Below are 14747 nucleotides of genomic sequence, written 5' to 3'. Positions count from 1 at the left end.
CAACAGTATCAATCGTTGCGCGTGTCACGATAATGTGAACGTACAGGCCATACTTTGTTTATTTTGTATATATTAATAGGTTATGCCTGTCTAAATTGGACGAATTTTATAACCACTACAACAATATTAATAGGTTAGGTAAGTTTCAATTAAATATATATTATATTTTCATTAAATATTCTCTTTTGATTGTATATTTTTTATAATCTTTCTCGTTTTCTTCTCTAATTAACCGGTTATTATTTGTACAAACATCGTTCGTTCATTTCAGAAACACTTGTTTATAGTTTATGAATGAGTTACAATTTTAAATAAATCCCGCTCATTACTTTACCATTGAAGCATGGATTATGGAAAAACAATAATAGACAATTGGTGTGCATACAGTTTCCTGGGATTGTCAAAAATGATGAAAAGGCCCTGGAATGTTTGGGTGGAATCAAAAATATATCGCAGGTTTGTATTATTGTTTTAGACAATCTTTCATAGAACTACAATGTAATGGTAATGTAAATAAGGCACCACAATAATATAAATTCTTTATGAAAAGTATATATATTTAAAGACTGTTTACAAAATAATATATTTAATTTTAGGTATTATTATTGTCTAAATTTAAGCACTTTTAAATAGTCACAGTTATCTTTTTTAATGGAGCGCTTATTCGGAAAGCTATTTCGCACTTTTTTTTTTTTTTTATTGGGTTGTTTGGGCTATTGTCAGATGTGTAGCACCTGTAGCACTGCGACCTACATAGATCTATTGTGCTCGCCCTTTTCAGAGTTCGCTACCTAGACCTGTCAGGGACAAGAATTGAAGGATATTCTTAGGAGCGATCGTTTTTATCTCCTCGGGAAAGAGTGTAAACTTTCCAAAGGAGATATTTCGTTTATGCATGAGTGGGCTACAACCACATAGGATGTGAAGCGGCGTTTCCTCTTCAGTTTGGCAGAATCTGCAGATACTTGTCGTGCATAGGCTAGCTTAGCCATATGCTTGTTCAATTTGCAGTGTCCTGTGAGGGCCCTAGTCATCATGCATATGTTGTTTTTACTCAATAGCAGTAATCTATTGGAGTATTTGGTCGAGAAGCCCGATATTAGGTCTTTTGAATGTATTAATCCTGGCATTTCTTGCCAGTGATTCAGTGCTTCTCGTTTGGTTATTAATTTGAGATGTCCCAGTTTTAGGCAACGAGGCACACCACAGAAGGGTTCGGGGCCCAGTTGGACGGTTTTGCCCCTAACTTTGCCAGATGGTCGGCATTCTCATTGCCTTCAATATTTGAATGCCCGGGGACCCATCTCAGTATAATATTATTTCTGCTTCCTACTTCATTTAGTAGCAGGATACAGTTTCTAATAAGTTTAGAACGGATTTCGTACGAGTTAAGTGCTAGTAGAGCAGCTTGACTGTCCGAATAAATGTATATGTTCTGATTGATGTAGTTGAGGCTTAGGATTACTTCCAGACATCTAATTAAGGCGTAAGTCTCTGCCTGAAAGATTGAGGCGTATTTTCCTAAGCCTATATAGTTGCAGATTTTGGGTTTTACACCACATATTCCACATCCTACATCATCTCCTATTTTGGACCCGTCTGTAAACCAGACTAGGTCATGCTCTGAGTGAGACGGTGTATGGTTATTTTGCCATTCGTCTCTTCCAGATATTTCGATTTTGTAATATTGTACAAAGTTACACTCTGGTGCCATGTTGTCTTCAGGCATTCCCAGAATAGGATCACTCATAATCGAGTCTTGTATAGTTTTTATGGCCAGGGAATGCCAAGATATCCTCCTTTGGGAACTTATTCTGAGCAAATTGGCTTTCGCCTTTTCCTGTATAAATAAAGGAAGGGGCGTCAAGTCCAATAATGCGTCTAGAGCTGCTCCCGGCGTGGTGCTCATGGCTCCTGTAATAATCAGACAAGCAATTCTCTGTAGGCTGTTTAGCTTGGTGGCAGCTGTGGATTGGAGGGTTTTCCTCCACCAGATTGCGCAGGCATAGGTGGTAAGCGGTCTCACCACTGCTGTGTAAAGCCATAGGGCAATTTTGGGGTTGATTCCCCATCTGGGCCCCGCTACCCGTCGGCTTATACCTAGGGATGTTTTCGCCTTTTGAGTTATGTTGTCTATGTGTGTGTTCCATGTCAGTTTTTGGTCGAAGGTTACGCCCAGGTACTTGACTTCTTTGGAGCACTCTAATATTCTTCCATTTACTTTAGGCATGACAAGTTTGTCAAGTTTCTTCCTTTTTGTAAACGGAACAATTACTGTTTTATCAGGATTTACTGATAATTCATTTTCCTTACACCATTTAACTATGATGTTTAGTGCTCTTTGGATGCGGTCTGATATTGTTGTTGCACAGAACCCTCTGACCATGACTACTAAATCGTCTGCGTAGCCTTGTACCTCAAATTGGTTTTTGGTCATAACATCTAAGAGCTGGTCTACCGTTAGTAGCCACAGCAGTGGCGATAAAACGCCTCCTTGAGGGCATCCTTTGGTAGGTCGGATTTCTAACGTACTGTTGTGAAGAGTAGTTTTAATGGTTTGATTTGAGAGCATTGCTTTGATCCATTGAGTGGTGGTTTCATCCACTTTCTTGCGGATGAGTCCCTGTGAGATGGTCTCTATGGGCGTGTTATCAAAAGCACCCTCAATATCGAGAAATGCACATAGAGCTATTTGTTTGTCCTCAAAGGCCTTCTCGACCTTGTCGGTGAGTTCGAGCAAGGCGGTCTCTGTGGAATGTCCCTTGCGGTAGGCATGTTGATTCCTGTGCAGGGGAGCATTTTCGAGGATTGTAGCTCTAATGTGTTGGTCCAGAACCTTTTCCATGGTTTTTATTATGAAAGAGGTTAGGCTTATAGGTCTGTGAGACTTTGGCTGCGAGTAGTCTCTTCGACCGGTTTTCGGTACGTAGGTAACTTTGACCTTCGTTAATGGTTCTGGTATAAAACCCCAGGCAAAGCTGGCTCTAAATATTCTTACCAGATAGGGAGATAGGATGTCAAGCCCTTGTTGTAACAGGGCCGGGAAAATTCCATCTTCTCCCGATGATTTATATGGCTTGAAAGATTTTATAGCCCATATAATTGTTTTGGTCGAAAAATCCTCGCAGCTCTGTTCCACGCCTCATGGTTGGGCTTTTGTAGATGTGAGCTTGGAGGGTTCTCCTTATCTCTTGAGATATGAACCGAACCAGGGAAGTGGGTTGTAGATAGCAGCTGTAGAGTTTCTTCCTCTGATGTCGTATAGGTACCATTGGGCCTTTTCATAAGTCCAATTTGGTTATTTGGCGCCTTGGCAAGCATTTTGTGTAATCTGGATCCTTGGGGAGTCTGAGTTATCTCCTCGCAGAAAGCACGCCATGATGCTCTTTTGGCTTTCCTAATTTCGCAGTAGTATTCCGTTTGGGCTTTACTATATTGGGCCCATTCGAAAGGTCCCTTTTTAGCCCTGTTGGATAATTTGCGAGTTTTCTTCCTCAGCTTTTCTAGACTCTTATTCCACCAGGGTGGTTTTACATTTGGCGGTTTTGGTTTTGATGGGACAGTTGTTCTGGTAGGCACTTATTATGCCACTTAGAAGTATGTCCACAGCGAGTTCTAGTTCTAGAGGAGATTTGATACTCTTCGGAAGGTCCGCAATTAGGCTTGTAAGACTGTCTCTGTATTTAGGCCAATCTGTAGCCTTTGGGTTTCTGTAGAGTATGGGGTTTGAGTCTGTTGCAGCCTCAATTGTGAATCTGATGTGCTTGTGATCAGACATGGAGTTCTCATTGCTAACATGCCAATGAGTGATATATTCGGCCAGTTTGTCGGTCGCGAGTGTTATATCTAGTACCTCTTGTCTTGTGGCAGTGACGAACGTCGGTGTGCACCCTGTATTTAGGATTTGAAGACAGTTGGTTAGTATAAAATCATCAAGTGATTTACCTCTGGTGTTGATGTCAGTGCTTCCCCAGTTTGTGTGATGGGCGTTTGCATCGCAGCCCACGAGGAGTTCGGCCTTGTGCTTACGGGCGTATTCCACCACAGGCTGTAGGCCGGTTGTCGGGTCTTTGATGATTTTGTTGTTTTCATCATGTCCAGGTAGGTATGCAGAGCAGACCAGTACTTTTGACCCTGTGCATCCAGGGAAATTGACGAAGGCTGTCACTAGGTCATCTGTACATAGTTCTGGAACAGTCAGAAAATCTAGTTTCTTATTAAAAAGAATGCATGCTCTAGGTTTAGTGCCAGTGGTATTAAAAAGAATATTACCTGAGGCATTGAGGCCTAAAGGCGTGGCTTTGTTGAGCCATGGCTCTTGTATCAGAGCAAGGTCCAGGTCGTTTTTGCGGAAGAGGTTTTCTATGACCGCTGTTGCTGCCATAGCATGATGTAAGTTGACCTGGACAATGTTGGCTCTGATACATTTCTTGCGTGTGGGTGTGTTAGCAGCTTCCTTTCGCCTTCCCTGTGGGACGTGGGCGTCCCTTTGGGTTGCGATTGGAAGCTGTGGCGCTCCTGCCGCGATCTTTCCGTCCCGTCTTGAAACTGGGGATCCTCGTCTGCGAGGTCCCCTTTGGCTGGGGAAAGCTGCCTCTGGCGGGTTTGGCGTTGGTGTCTACGCCCTTCGCCGCTTCGGATGGTGTGGGTATTTCTGTGGCAGATCTTCCATTACCGTCCGAAGTAGGCTGCTGTGTAGGCGTGGAGATCCCCTTGACCCGGAACAGGACCTTTTTAAAGCCAAGGTTGACTTTATAGTCCTGTGTTTTGAGGAAGTCAACCGAAGGCTCGTCCAGAGATACGGTCAGGACTGTACCGTTCTCTTCAGCCTTACGGTTGAGTATTTTCCACAGTTCGGAATTTAGGCAGTCATTTTGGGACTTCAGCATTCTGAGTGCCTCATCGACCGACCTTGTCTCCGAACTGGGGATGAAGGCCGTTCCAATGGCTGGTTTGGGCATCGCTCTCTCGTCCAACACAGAGAGTTCTGCGACGGCCCAGGGTTTTAGGGAGGGCGTTATGCTCTCCAGCCATATTTTGGTCGGCTCATTCTGGCAAGTGATTAGCAGCCAACCAGGTTTGAAACTGCAACCTACAAATCGAGGGCCCTTCCCAGCTTCCGTGATCTTGCCAACTTCCCGGAGAACTGAGGAGCGCACCATGCTCATCATTTCGTCCGTCATTGGGACCGTGTGTCGGATCCCCACTCGGAACGATTTGAGAGCGTCCTTATAGGTTGCAGTTTCCTCCCTTGCGTTTACGTCCGTCCCTGTAGTCGTTACGCGCTGCTTGGGTGCAGGCGTTCGCAACTGGTGGGCCGTATTCGTAGAACGCTTAGTTGAGCTACTAGTGACACTTGTTGGTGCAAACACCATTGGGCTTGAAGAGCCACCTGGTGTCGCAAGTGCCTGGTATGTGACTCTAGGTGTCTGAGGTACAGTAGGCGCTGGTGACTTTGCAGTCTCCGCTGCCTGGGTACCTTTCCCGGTGGGCGACGGCTGCGCCACGCGAGGCGCTTTGTGCGTATGCTCCTTTGGGGACACCTCCTCTGACCGTGGGCGCTTGATGGATCTTACCTCTGAGGGCTGGTCTCGCATTGGCTTCCGGCAGAGTTCTAAGGCTTCATCAGCCTTGATGTTGGCGGCTATTAACAGTTTTAGGCGTTTCCGCGCTGCTCCTGTTAACCTCCTTCGTTTTGGTTTTGGCTTTGAGTCCTTTTTGGGCGTTAGACCTAGGTCATCCGTCCCTGTAGGCTCAACAACCATCTCCAAACAGTTTCCGTCATCGGATGAAAGTTCTTGGCGTTCATTTTCGTCCAAGGTACTTCCTTCAAGCAGTTTCTCAATGTCATGAGAATATTTAAAAGTCGTCCACTCGATGTCCCACCCTCCTCGGAGCCCGCAAATGGGGATGCCGCAATGGCACCAGGATCTTCTCGAGTGGATCTAGGAGCAGAAAGGTGGCGTCTTTGCGCGACATCGGGAGTTCGGACAACTGCGGCTAGAGAACTTCCACAGTGCCTTACCCCGTCAGCATGGCCGACTACCTTCTCCGAAGAGACCTTCCCACTCCTCGCCGTGCTCCTGTGACGGTAAAGCACTAGACCATTTCCCGAGCAGTGGCTGGCTGCTCAGGCGACCGTTTCGCCAGAAATATGGGCCAAAGGAGGCGTGTTGTCGCCCGAAAGTAACTGCTCCGACCTCCGATTGACTCAACCTCCCAGGATCCCGTCTTCCCCGCTTACGGCGCTCAACTGCGCAGGCCTTAGCGCAGGTAGGTGCAGGAAGCTATTTAAATTTAATAGTATATAGGTAAATATATATAAGTAGGCTATAATTAGTTCTGGTGCTTGCCCGGGCACATTTTATTTATAAATACACTATTGATACAATATATGTATATACATATATTGTATCTGGCATCACAATTATGTTATTCAAGACAGAATACTCAATATAAAAAATACAATATAACATCAGTGACACAACCATATGCCCCTTCAGAAAAAATCATCGAATGTTGTAATGATATCTGCGATTCTTCAAACAATTATCTTATACTGTCATTGGGTGAAAATGATAATGACCCCACAAAACTAAAACTATACTTAACAACTATATTAACTAAATTTAAGTACATTAACATTTTATTATTAAGTATTAATAGTAATATGTATCTTAATGAAAATAGATTGAATTATATGATAAAACACACAAGTCAATCTTTCAAAAATTGTTCTTTTTTGGACTTATCAAATCACTATACAAACATGACAAGGATATGTTATAAAATAAACTTCGCTATAGACTGTAATGACTACGATAAACAATTCTTAACTCGTAAAAAAAACCATCGTCCGGTAATTGTACAAAGGAAAATACTTAAAAAAGGCACCATACCCTACTATTTTGAACAGATTAAAAATAGAAACACCTCTCAAAAACCAGTACCCCCGTCACAGACTTTAACTGCTGGATTACCAATAAGGGGAACCATTCCTTGTTATTTTTCTATTTTACCAAAACAATCATCTACCCATGACGCGATGAAAGAACGTAATGGAAATAAAACGTTTCACTCAACTACTAGTTTTTTTCGATAACAAGAATAATTATAATACCTCTATGATAAACCTGTTACATCAAAATATATGTGGCTTAATTAATAAATGTAGTTATTTGGAATTGAGCTTGAATGAATTAAGACAGAATAGGATGCATATAGACATAATTTGTCTTTCAGAAACATTCGTCAGAACAGGTGACGAGTACAATATAAAAATAAAAGATTTCAATGTTGCATGTTATTTCTCTAGAGAAACTGAAAAGCGTGGTGGTGTGTGCATTTTATTACGAAACCCATTACAAGGTAAAATAATTAAATTCTGCATAGAAATCTCCGAGGAAAGAAATTTTGAATGTTGTGGTATTAGTGTTCCTTTATTGGACTGCATTATTGTTTGTATATATAGGACTCCGAACTCGAACTCACTCAATTTCCTAACTAAACTCGATTTACTCATACACACATTGACAAAGAAACATAAACGTATAATAATTGCTGGTGACATAAATATTGATATTTTAAAAAATAATAATTTGACATTGACATTGAATGACATACTCCTTAGTAATAATTTTAATATTCACATAACTAAGCCGACGAGGAAAAATACTTGCATTGACAATATTTTTAGTAATATAAAGGATGGAATAGGTAATATACACCAACTTCAGTTATCTGACCACAATACTGGACAAACGTTAACTTTCCCCAGTAAAAAAATTAGGCGAAATCACTATTGGTACGTGGAAAAGAGAGACTACTGTAAAGACAATTTATTAAAATTTCGTGAATGTTTATCGAATCTTTCGTGGTCTGATGTTCTATGTGACAATGATACTAACAAGTCATTTGATAGTTTTCACGATACCATTGTTCTATTCTATAATCTATGTTTTCCATTAATAAAAGTAAAGATTAATGCAAACACATCTTCTCCAAAGTGGTTTACTAAAGGAATACGAGTGTCTTGCAATAAAAAAAGAAGACTAAGATACATTGCATATACAAAAAAATGTGTCAAAAATAAATTAAATTTTATTCAATACGACAAATTATTAAAAAAATGTATTAATATTTCGAAAAAGCAAGAACATAACAATTATATACTTAAAGCTAAAAATAAGTGTAGAGCAACCTGGGATATTATCAAAGATAAAAATGATAGTGTAAAAACATATCAGCAAATTGACGCCATAAACTACCATGGAGAAACATTAAGGGATCCAAAAAAGATAGCTGACATATTTAATGACTTTTTTATTTCTATATCAAATGACAATCCCAAATATTATTCCAATATCGTAAATAAACAAATAATTACAAATAAAATAGATAAAACAATATTTCTAGAACCGTGCACTGACAATGAAATCCTGAGACATATTCTTTCGCTAAAAAATACAAACTCTGTCGGTTTTGATAATATATCAGCCACTATTTTAAAAGGTTGTGCTGATATTATTGCTCCAATATTATCGCATATTGTAAATAATTCATTTATCCAAGGCAAATTTCCAAGCAGACTAAAAACTGCAATTATTAAGCCAATACATAAAAAGGATAGTAAATTGGAATTGGGTAATTACCGCCCTATAGCATTAAACTCTAATCTATCCAAGGTATTTGAAAAAGCAATGTATAAACGTATATCTAGCTTTCTGGATAGGTTTCAAGTTATTAAAAAGGAACAAAATGGTTTTCAAAAAAATAAGTCGACAACTTTAGCAGCCTTCACCTTAATCAGCACAATTACCGACAACATAGATAAAAAGATACCTGTTACAGTAATATTTTTGGATATGAGCAAGGCTTTTGATGTAATAAATCATGACATATTAAAATCAAAATGTGAAACATATGGTATCAGGGGACAGGCCTTGAAATGGATTGAAAGTTATCTATGTGACCGGTATCAGTGTGTAGAAATTAACTGTATAAACAATAAATTGCTTTCTTCAAATTTTAGGTCTCACTATTTATGCAACAGAACAGGAGTCCCTCAGGGCAGTGTATTAGGACCCCTTCTTTTTCTAATAAGTATTAATGACCTACCTGAAGCAACAAAGGAACATTGTATCCTATTTGCAGATGATGTGTCTGTGATAATACCACACAATAAGACTTCAATCAATTACAATGACAGGATTAATAAAGAGCTTCTTGATAGTGGGGACTGGCTTGATTGTAATCAGCTACGAATTAATATACAAAAGACTAATTATGTGCAATTTGCTAATTATAAAATGACAAATAAATTACTTACAATAAAATATCGTGACGAGCTAATCGCTAAAGAAAATGCGGTCAAATTTTTAGGTATTACTTTAGATCATAACTGTAACTGGAAAGAACATGTTAATAACACATGCTCTAAACTTAATAAATTCGTGTATGCTCTCAGACGCTTACGGAATACAGCAAGTGAGAAAGCAGCTATTACAGCATATCATGGCTATGTTGGTTCTGTTTTAAGGTATGCGATATTACTATGGGGTAACTCAACTTACATCAACAAAGCTCTAATCGTTCAAAAAAAATGCATTCGCGCAATTTGCGGTCTGGGTCCCATTGACTCATGTAGACAGTATTTTAAGAAATTGAAGAACTTAACAGTTTCTTCATTATATATTTTGGAAATCGGACTGTTTGTAAAGAAACATCCTGAATTATTTAAAAAAATTGAAGAATGTAATAAAATTACTCAAAGAGATCCTACAAAATTGAGAATGCCTGCAGTAAATAGTGCGCTATTTCATCAAAATTGTAGAATAATGTGTATAAAAATTTACAACAAAATACCTCAAACTATTAGAGAAATGTCTTTTGAAATTTTTCAAAATAGATTACGCAGCTGGTTAATTGAGAGATGTTTTTATACAGTAAAAGAATTTTTAAATTTTGATGGTAAACTGAGTTAAGAATTGGATTATATTAATATAATAGTAATGACATAACAGTAATAATATTGACATATAATGACTAAATAATAATATAGATATAATAATTTCTTAAAATTGCATAATATAATAATGTAATATGCTATCTGAAAGACAGAATTGTGTAATTATTTACAGAAGCATAACTAATATAAAATTTTGCATGTCTTCATATAAGACGGATTGTATGGAACCATATGTACTTTATAACATCTGTGCACACCACATTTCTCGCAAAATAAAATCATTTCATTTCATTTCATTTCATTTCATTTCATTTCATATGTGCTGCAGACTCACCTACTAGGTGCAGCTGATTGAAATAAATATGATAGTTTGAAAGAGAAGAAATATATATTAATATAAATATGACACTACTTGTAAGTTATTTTATAATATACATACATATACTGTATACAAAGACCCTCGCTATTTATCCGGGCTTGGGACCGGCAACTTTGGAGGAGCGGATTTTGTGGTCCTCTCCAGCCGAAAGCAGGCTAGGTTTCGCACTTACTTGCTATCAACTTTTAAGCTTGATCATACCCTGACATTATGACAGCTGAAACTAAACTAAAATTATACCAATATATATATTAAATATATAATACATGCAGTATAAACTGTTGTGGTGCAGTAAGTCATTGAATACCTGTGTAACTGGTTAAAATTCAAATACAAACGTCTCATCATGAACTTGTAAAACTATGGGAAGTTGGATGATAGTATGTTATTTTGTGTTATAAAACTAATATTATAATAGACATTGTCTATATTGTTAACTGGATCTTAACACATATAATTTTATGGTATATATAAAACAATATTATAATAGTAATAGGTTTTGTTGCTTTTCTTAAGATATACATTATGTATTTATGTTATTGTATTCAGGTCTATTCACATCCAAATAAGAAACGTCTAGGCTTGTGCTTTCAGCCAGACAATCCTTATGTAAAAAAAATATATGCAGATGCTAAGCCTACAGCTGGTGTTGTGATAAAAGTTAAAGTGAAAACAACTAATAAAAACAATGAAATAAAGAAAGAACTTGTGTCTGCTACAATTGTTGGAAGAGTGAGCAAAATCTTCAAATTTGAATGTTAGTAATACTTTATATTAATTTTTTGTATTGCAAATTAATAAATAACATATAGTTAAGTCATTATATTTAATTATAATATTAATAATATTTGACTCTCCACAACTATATGTAGGCTACTTTCTTTACAATTGATATTTAGCAAATTACAATGCTGTTATGTAATAAAATCACTTTATTATTTTATTCTAGAAAATAAAGTATGTTTAAAACTGACAATATATTTTTTTATATTGAAATATATGTATTAAATGTAAAAATAAAGATGTCTGTTCTAAATTTGTAGCTATGTGTGACTTCCAGTATCTTCCTGTTAAGGAAAACCCGGGGTCTAGTCAAGGGCAATGCCTGTTGGAAAAGTTGCTACCAACAGGCTTAGATGAAATTAGTTTCATGTCGTAAGTATCTGCACATTGTTTTAATCATGCAATGGTGTAAAGTAAACAAATAGCCTATTTATTTATTATATTTATTAAAAAATAACTTATTTATTACTATGACTTATTTATTTCTAAAGATAATTTTATTGGCACTTCCAATGCTTCTTCACTTCTTCTGTTCTATCTTGCCATTTATAATGCATTTTATTCTAATAAGTAATTAGTTATGTAATATTATACAATATGAACAGCTTTTTTTTTATTTGCAGAGAACCTGCAGAACTATTTATTGTTCCATCACACTTTACAAGATCTGATAAACCAATAGGCTATATGTACACAGACAAACGGTATCAAGAAAAGAAGTCAAATTCAGATAATGAAGATAACCTTCATTATAGATTGAGACTGGAGAGAGGTATGCCCACAGCTGGTATACCCTTCAATCTAATTGACAATTTACCTACAGACCCACAAGAATTTTATTTAAAACAGAAAATTGAAAGAATGTTAGTTTATCCTTTAATACAAAATGAATATGAACTTATTCAAAAGGTATGTTTGGAAATTTTTTTAGAAACACAATATTTTGCTTTTTCTGTAAACTCTAATTGATGCCTAGTTAGCATATGCTGGTAGCACAGGCAGGTGCACAATATATATCTAAACAAAATAATACCCCACCTAAAGTTTACTTGTTATTTTTATATAATAATTTGATCTATTGAAATATCTATATACCTTAATAATATGGTCTTGGCAGTCTAATGGTCTAGCACATTGCCTAAATTCAGATGGTCACAGGTTCGATTCCTTGCACGGTACAAACATTTATATTCAGGAGTATGTTGGTTCCTATTAATCTGGGAGTTTTCTATGCTTTTATATAATTTGTCTAGTATCCATAACATGACTATGGGACTAGATGCCGCTGTGTGAATTGTCTTGAGATTGATCTATTTTCAATAAAATATACTACATTTTCAGATGTTTGAGGAAAGACCTATTTGGTCAATGAATTTAATTAAATACCACAGCAAAGTTAGGACACCTTCATTGAAAATAATTTTGCCGTGTTTGGCATTTTATATGAAATCTGGCCCTTGGAAAATGCTGTGGGTGAAGTATGGATACGATCCCCGCAAAGACCCTGCTGCCCGGATGTACCAGTCATTAGATTTTAGAGTACGGCATACAGGTAAAAGATCTTTTAAATTAATGATAAATAATCTATTTCTATTATATGTGATTTAACATAAGTGTGGTACCAGATTAGATTCTATAAAGGTGTATATTGAATTAAGAATGGAGACGTAGTGTTAAATGCCTACATATACTCGGAACTGTGAGATTGCTGTTTGTAGCCTACAATGTACTAGGAAATGTGGATTATAAGCCAAATTTTGTTAATAAAAGTTGGCTTGCATTTGGGCATTATACTCGTAGATGTTTACTATCTTTTTTCATATGGATTAAGGTATCCTAAATTATGTAGGGGATTGATGTAATGCTGTGTATAATTTCAAATTGTGCAGTCCCGGTCTCGGGGATCGTTATAATAGGGTTCTAAAAAATCCAAATATCATTATATAAACTTCCTCTAGAACCACTCTTGTCTATTAAAATAAACCGCTTTAAAACCCGTTGCTTAGTTTTAAAGATTTAAGCATACATAGGGACAGACAGCGACAACGGCTTCATTTTATACTATATAATGATGTTATATTCGTCAATCATACGACGAGGTCTCTGTTGCATCGATTTATAGTAAAATCGCAACCATCGGAAGTATAGCGATGTGCCGTACTTCTGATGATTTCTGTGTCCATTCCACGACATTGCACATTACAAACATTTGTATTGACTATATGAGTATCATTGTTTGTATTGGTCTGGGTATTTTCTATATATATTATGTAAATACAATTTGTTTGTTTTTACTTCAAGTAGAATTTAATGTTTCCAGTGGGCGTACACTCTGTGGTTATGACACGTGAGTACGCACATTACAAACGAGCAGACCGCGTACGTAACGCCCAGAAACGGCGAAGAGTCAATGATCCCAACAGTGGGACTGAGGAAATATCGGAAGCTGCTGTTTATTTCCGACCTGGGGTACCGCCAGCTCAGCGTCAAGTATATTATCAGGTTAAATAAATGCATTATTATTAATATATAAAACAACATCATAGGGATCGTTTGATACCCGAACTATAACTGATTATTTGATTAGCAAGCTAAAGATAACTTGGTAATCCTATGGTAGGTGATGGATGATTTTTCTACTTATATCTTCATTCCCTTTGTGTTCTTTCCTTCTAAGAAGGTAAGGTAAGAGGTATTTTGCCTGTATGTTGCCCAATACAGGCAAAATACCTCTTTTATACACATAATAATAAAACATGTACCCAATACAACTATACATGTAACTGATTGTTATCTGTACATGGGATATATATGGGAAAACGATTACTGATGGATTGATGATGGATTGATTTATCAATTTTTTAACAATCCAAAAGGAAATATTTTAAGAATATTTGTCTCTTTGTCAGTGCGTTTTGAGCTCAAATCTTAGACAGAGCTAAACAGATTTGTGTATTTTCATTAATGTACTAAGTTATTAGTCTTATGCCAATAGGTCAATAAACAAAAACGTTATAAACTATTGTTATTATGACTATGACAGCGCACGGATATGAAGTCGCGGGCTCATCTTGCAATACATGAAACTTATCATTTGTAAATTTATTTTTGCAGTTATGTGATATTAAATTACCAGAAGTTGAAGAGTTATTGGCAAAAGAACCATCACCTGGATATCTCTGTCATCCTAAGCGCGGCTGGCTGCCGCCCAAAGGCGAGGAGACGTGTCGCGACCACATGTTCGAATACCTTAAACAGATGGTGAAATCGAATTATACTGCTGAAATGAAATTTGAGGTTAATATTTTGAAAGTTTTGTTTTTTATAATAGTAATATTGTACCAAAGATCACTTTGTACTAGACCAAATGGTTGTTAAATATTAACAAACATGTGTGAGTTTATTTAAATATAGTTTATTTCTATGAGTATATATTCTAATGCAATACTAACCCATATGACCTCAGTATTGGATTTTGAAGACATTTTTATTTTTTGTTCAGGATGGAAGTAGCGATGAAGAGAACTCGGAGGATGATGGTAGCGGAGCCACGGGAACCGAAGTTGACGAAGGCCAATAAATATATAACATAAGAATAAAAATATTATTTCATAACCG

The 14747-nt window shown here is 37.0% G+C and overlaps 1 protein-coding gene across 1 annotated transcript; it reads left to right on the top strand.

Annotated features, from left to right (window-relative positions):
- Positions 1-342: 342 nt before the first annotated feature.
- Positions 343-14747, top strand: LOC131844900 (general transcription factor 3C polypeptide 5-like; the record flags this gene model as incomplete). The annotated part of the gene is made up of 8 exons (XM_059193886.1): positions 343-456; positions 10896-11103; positions 11390-11501; positions 11753-12038; positions 12471-12681; positions 13450-13631; positions 14244-14426; positions 14632-14747. Coding segments are annotated over 8 exons (1374 nt in total), but the record flags the coding sequence as incomplete, so codon positions are not given.

The sequence above is a fragment of the Achroia grisella genome, unplaced genomic scaffold, assembly GCF_030625045.1.
Source record: "Achroia grisella isolate CSIRO2021 unplaced genomic scaffold, CSIRO_AGI_Agris_v1 utg4223, whole genome shotgun sequence".
In the NCBI taxonomy this organism is placed as follows: Eukaryota; Metazoa; Arthropoda; class Insecta; order Lepidoptera; family Pyralidae; genus Achroia; species Achroia grisella.
The sequence above is the reverse complement of the archived record's forward strand: the minus strand, read 5'-3'. Positions and strand labels throughout refer to the sequence as shown.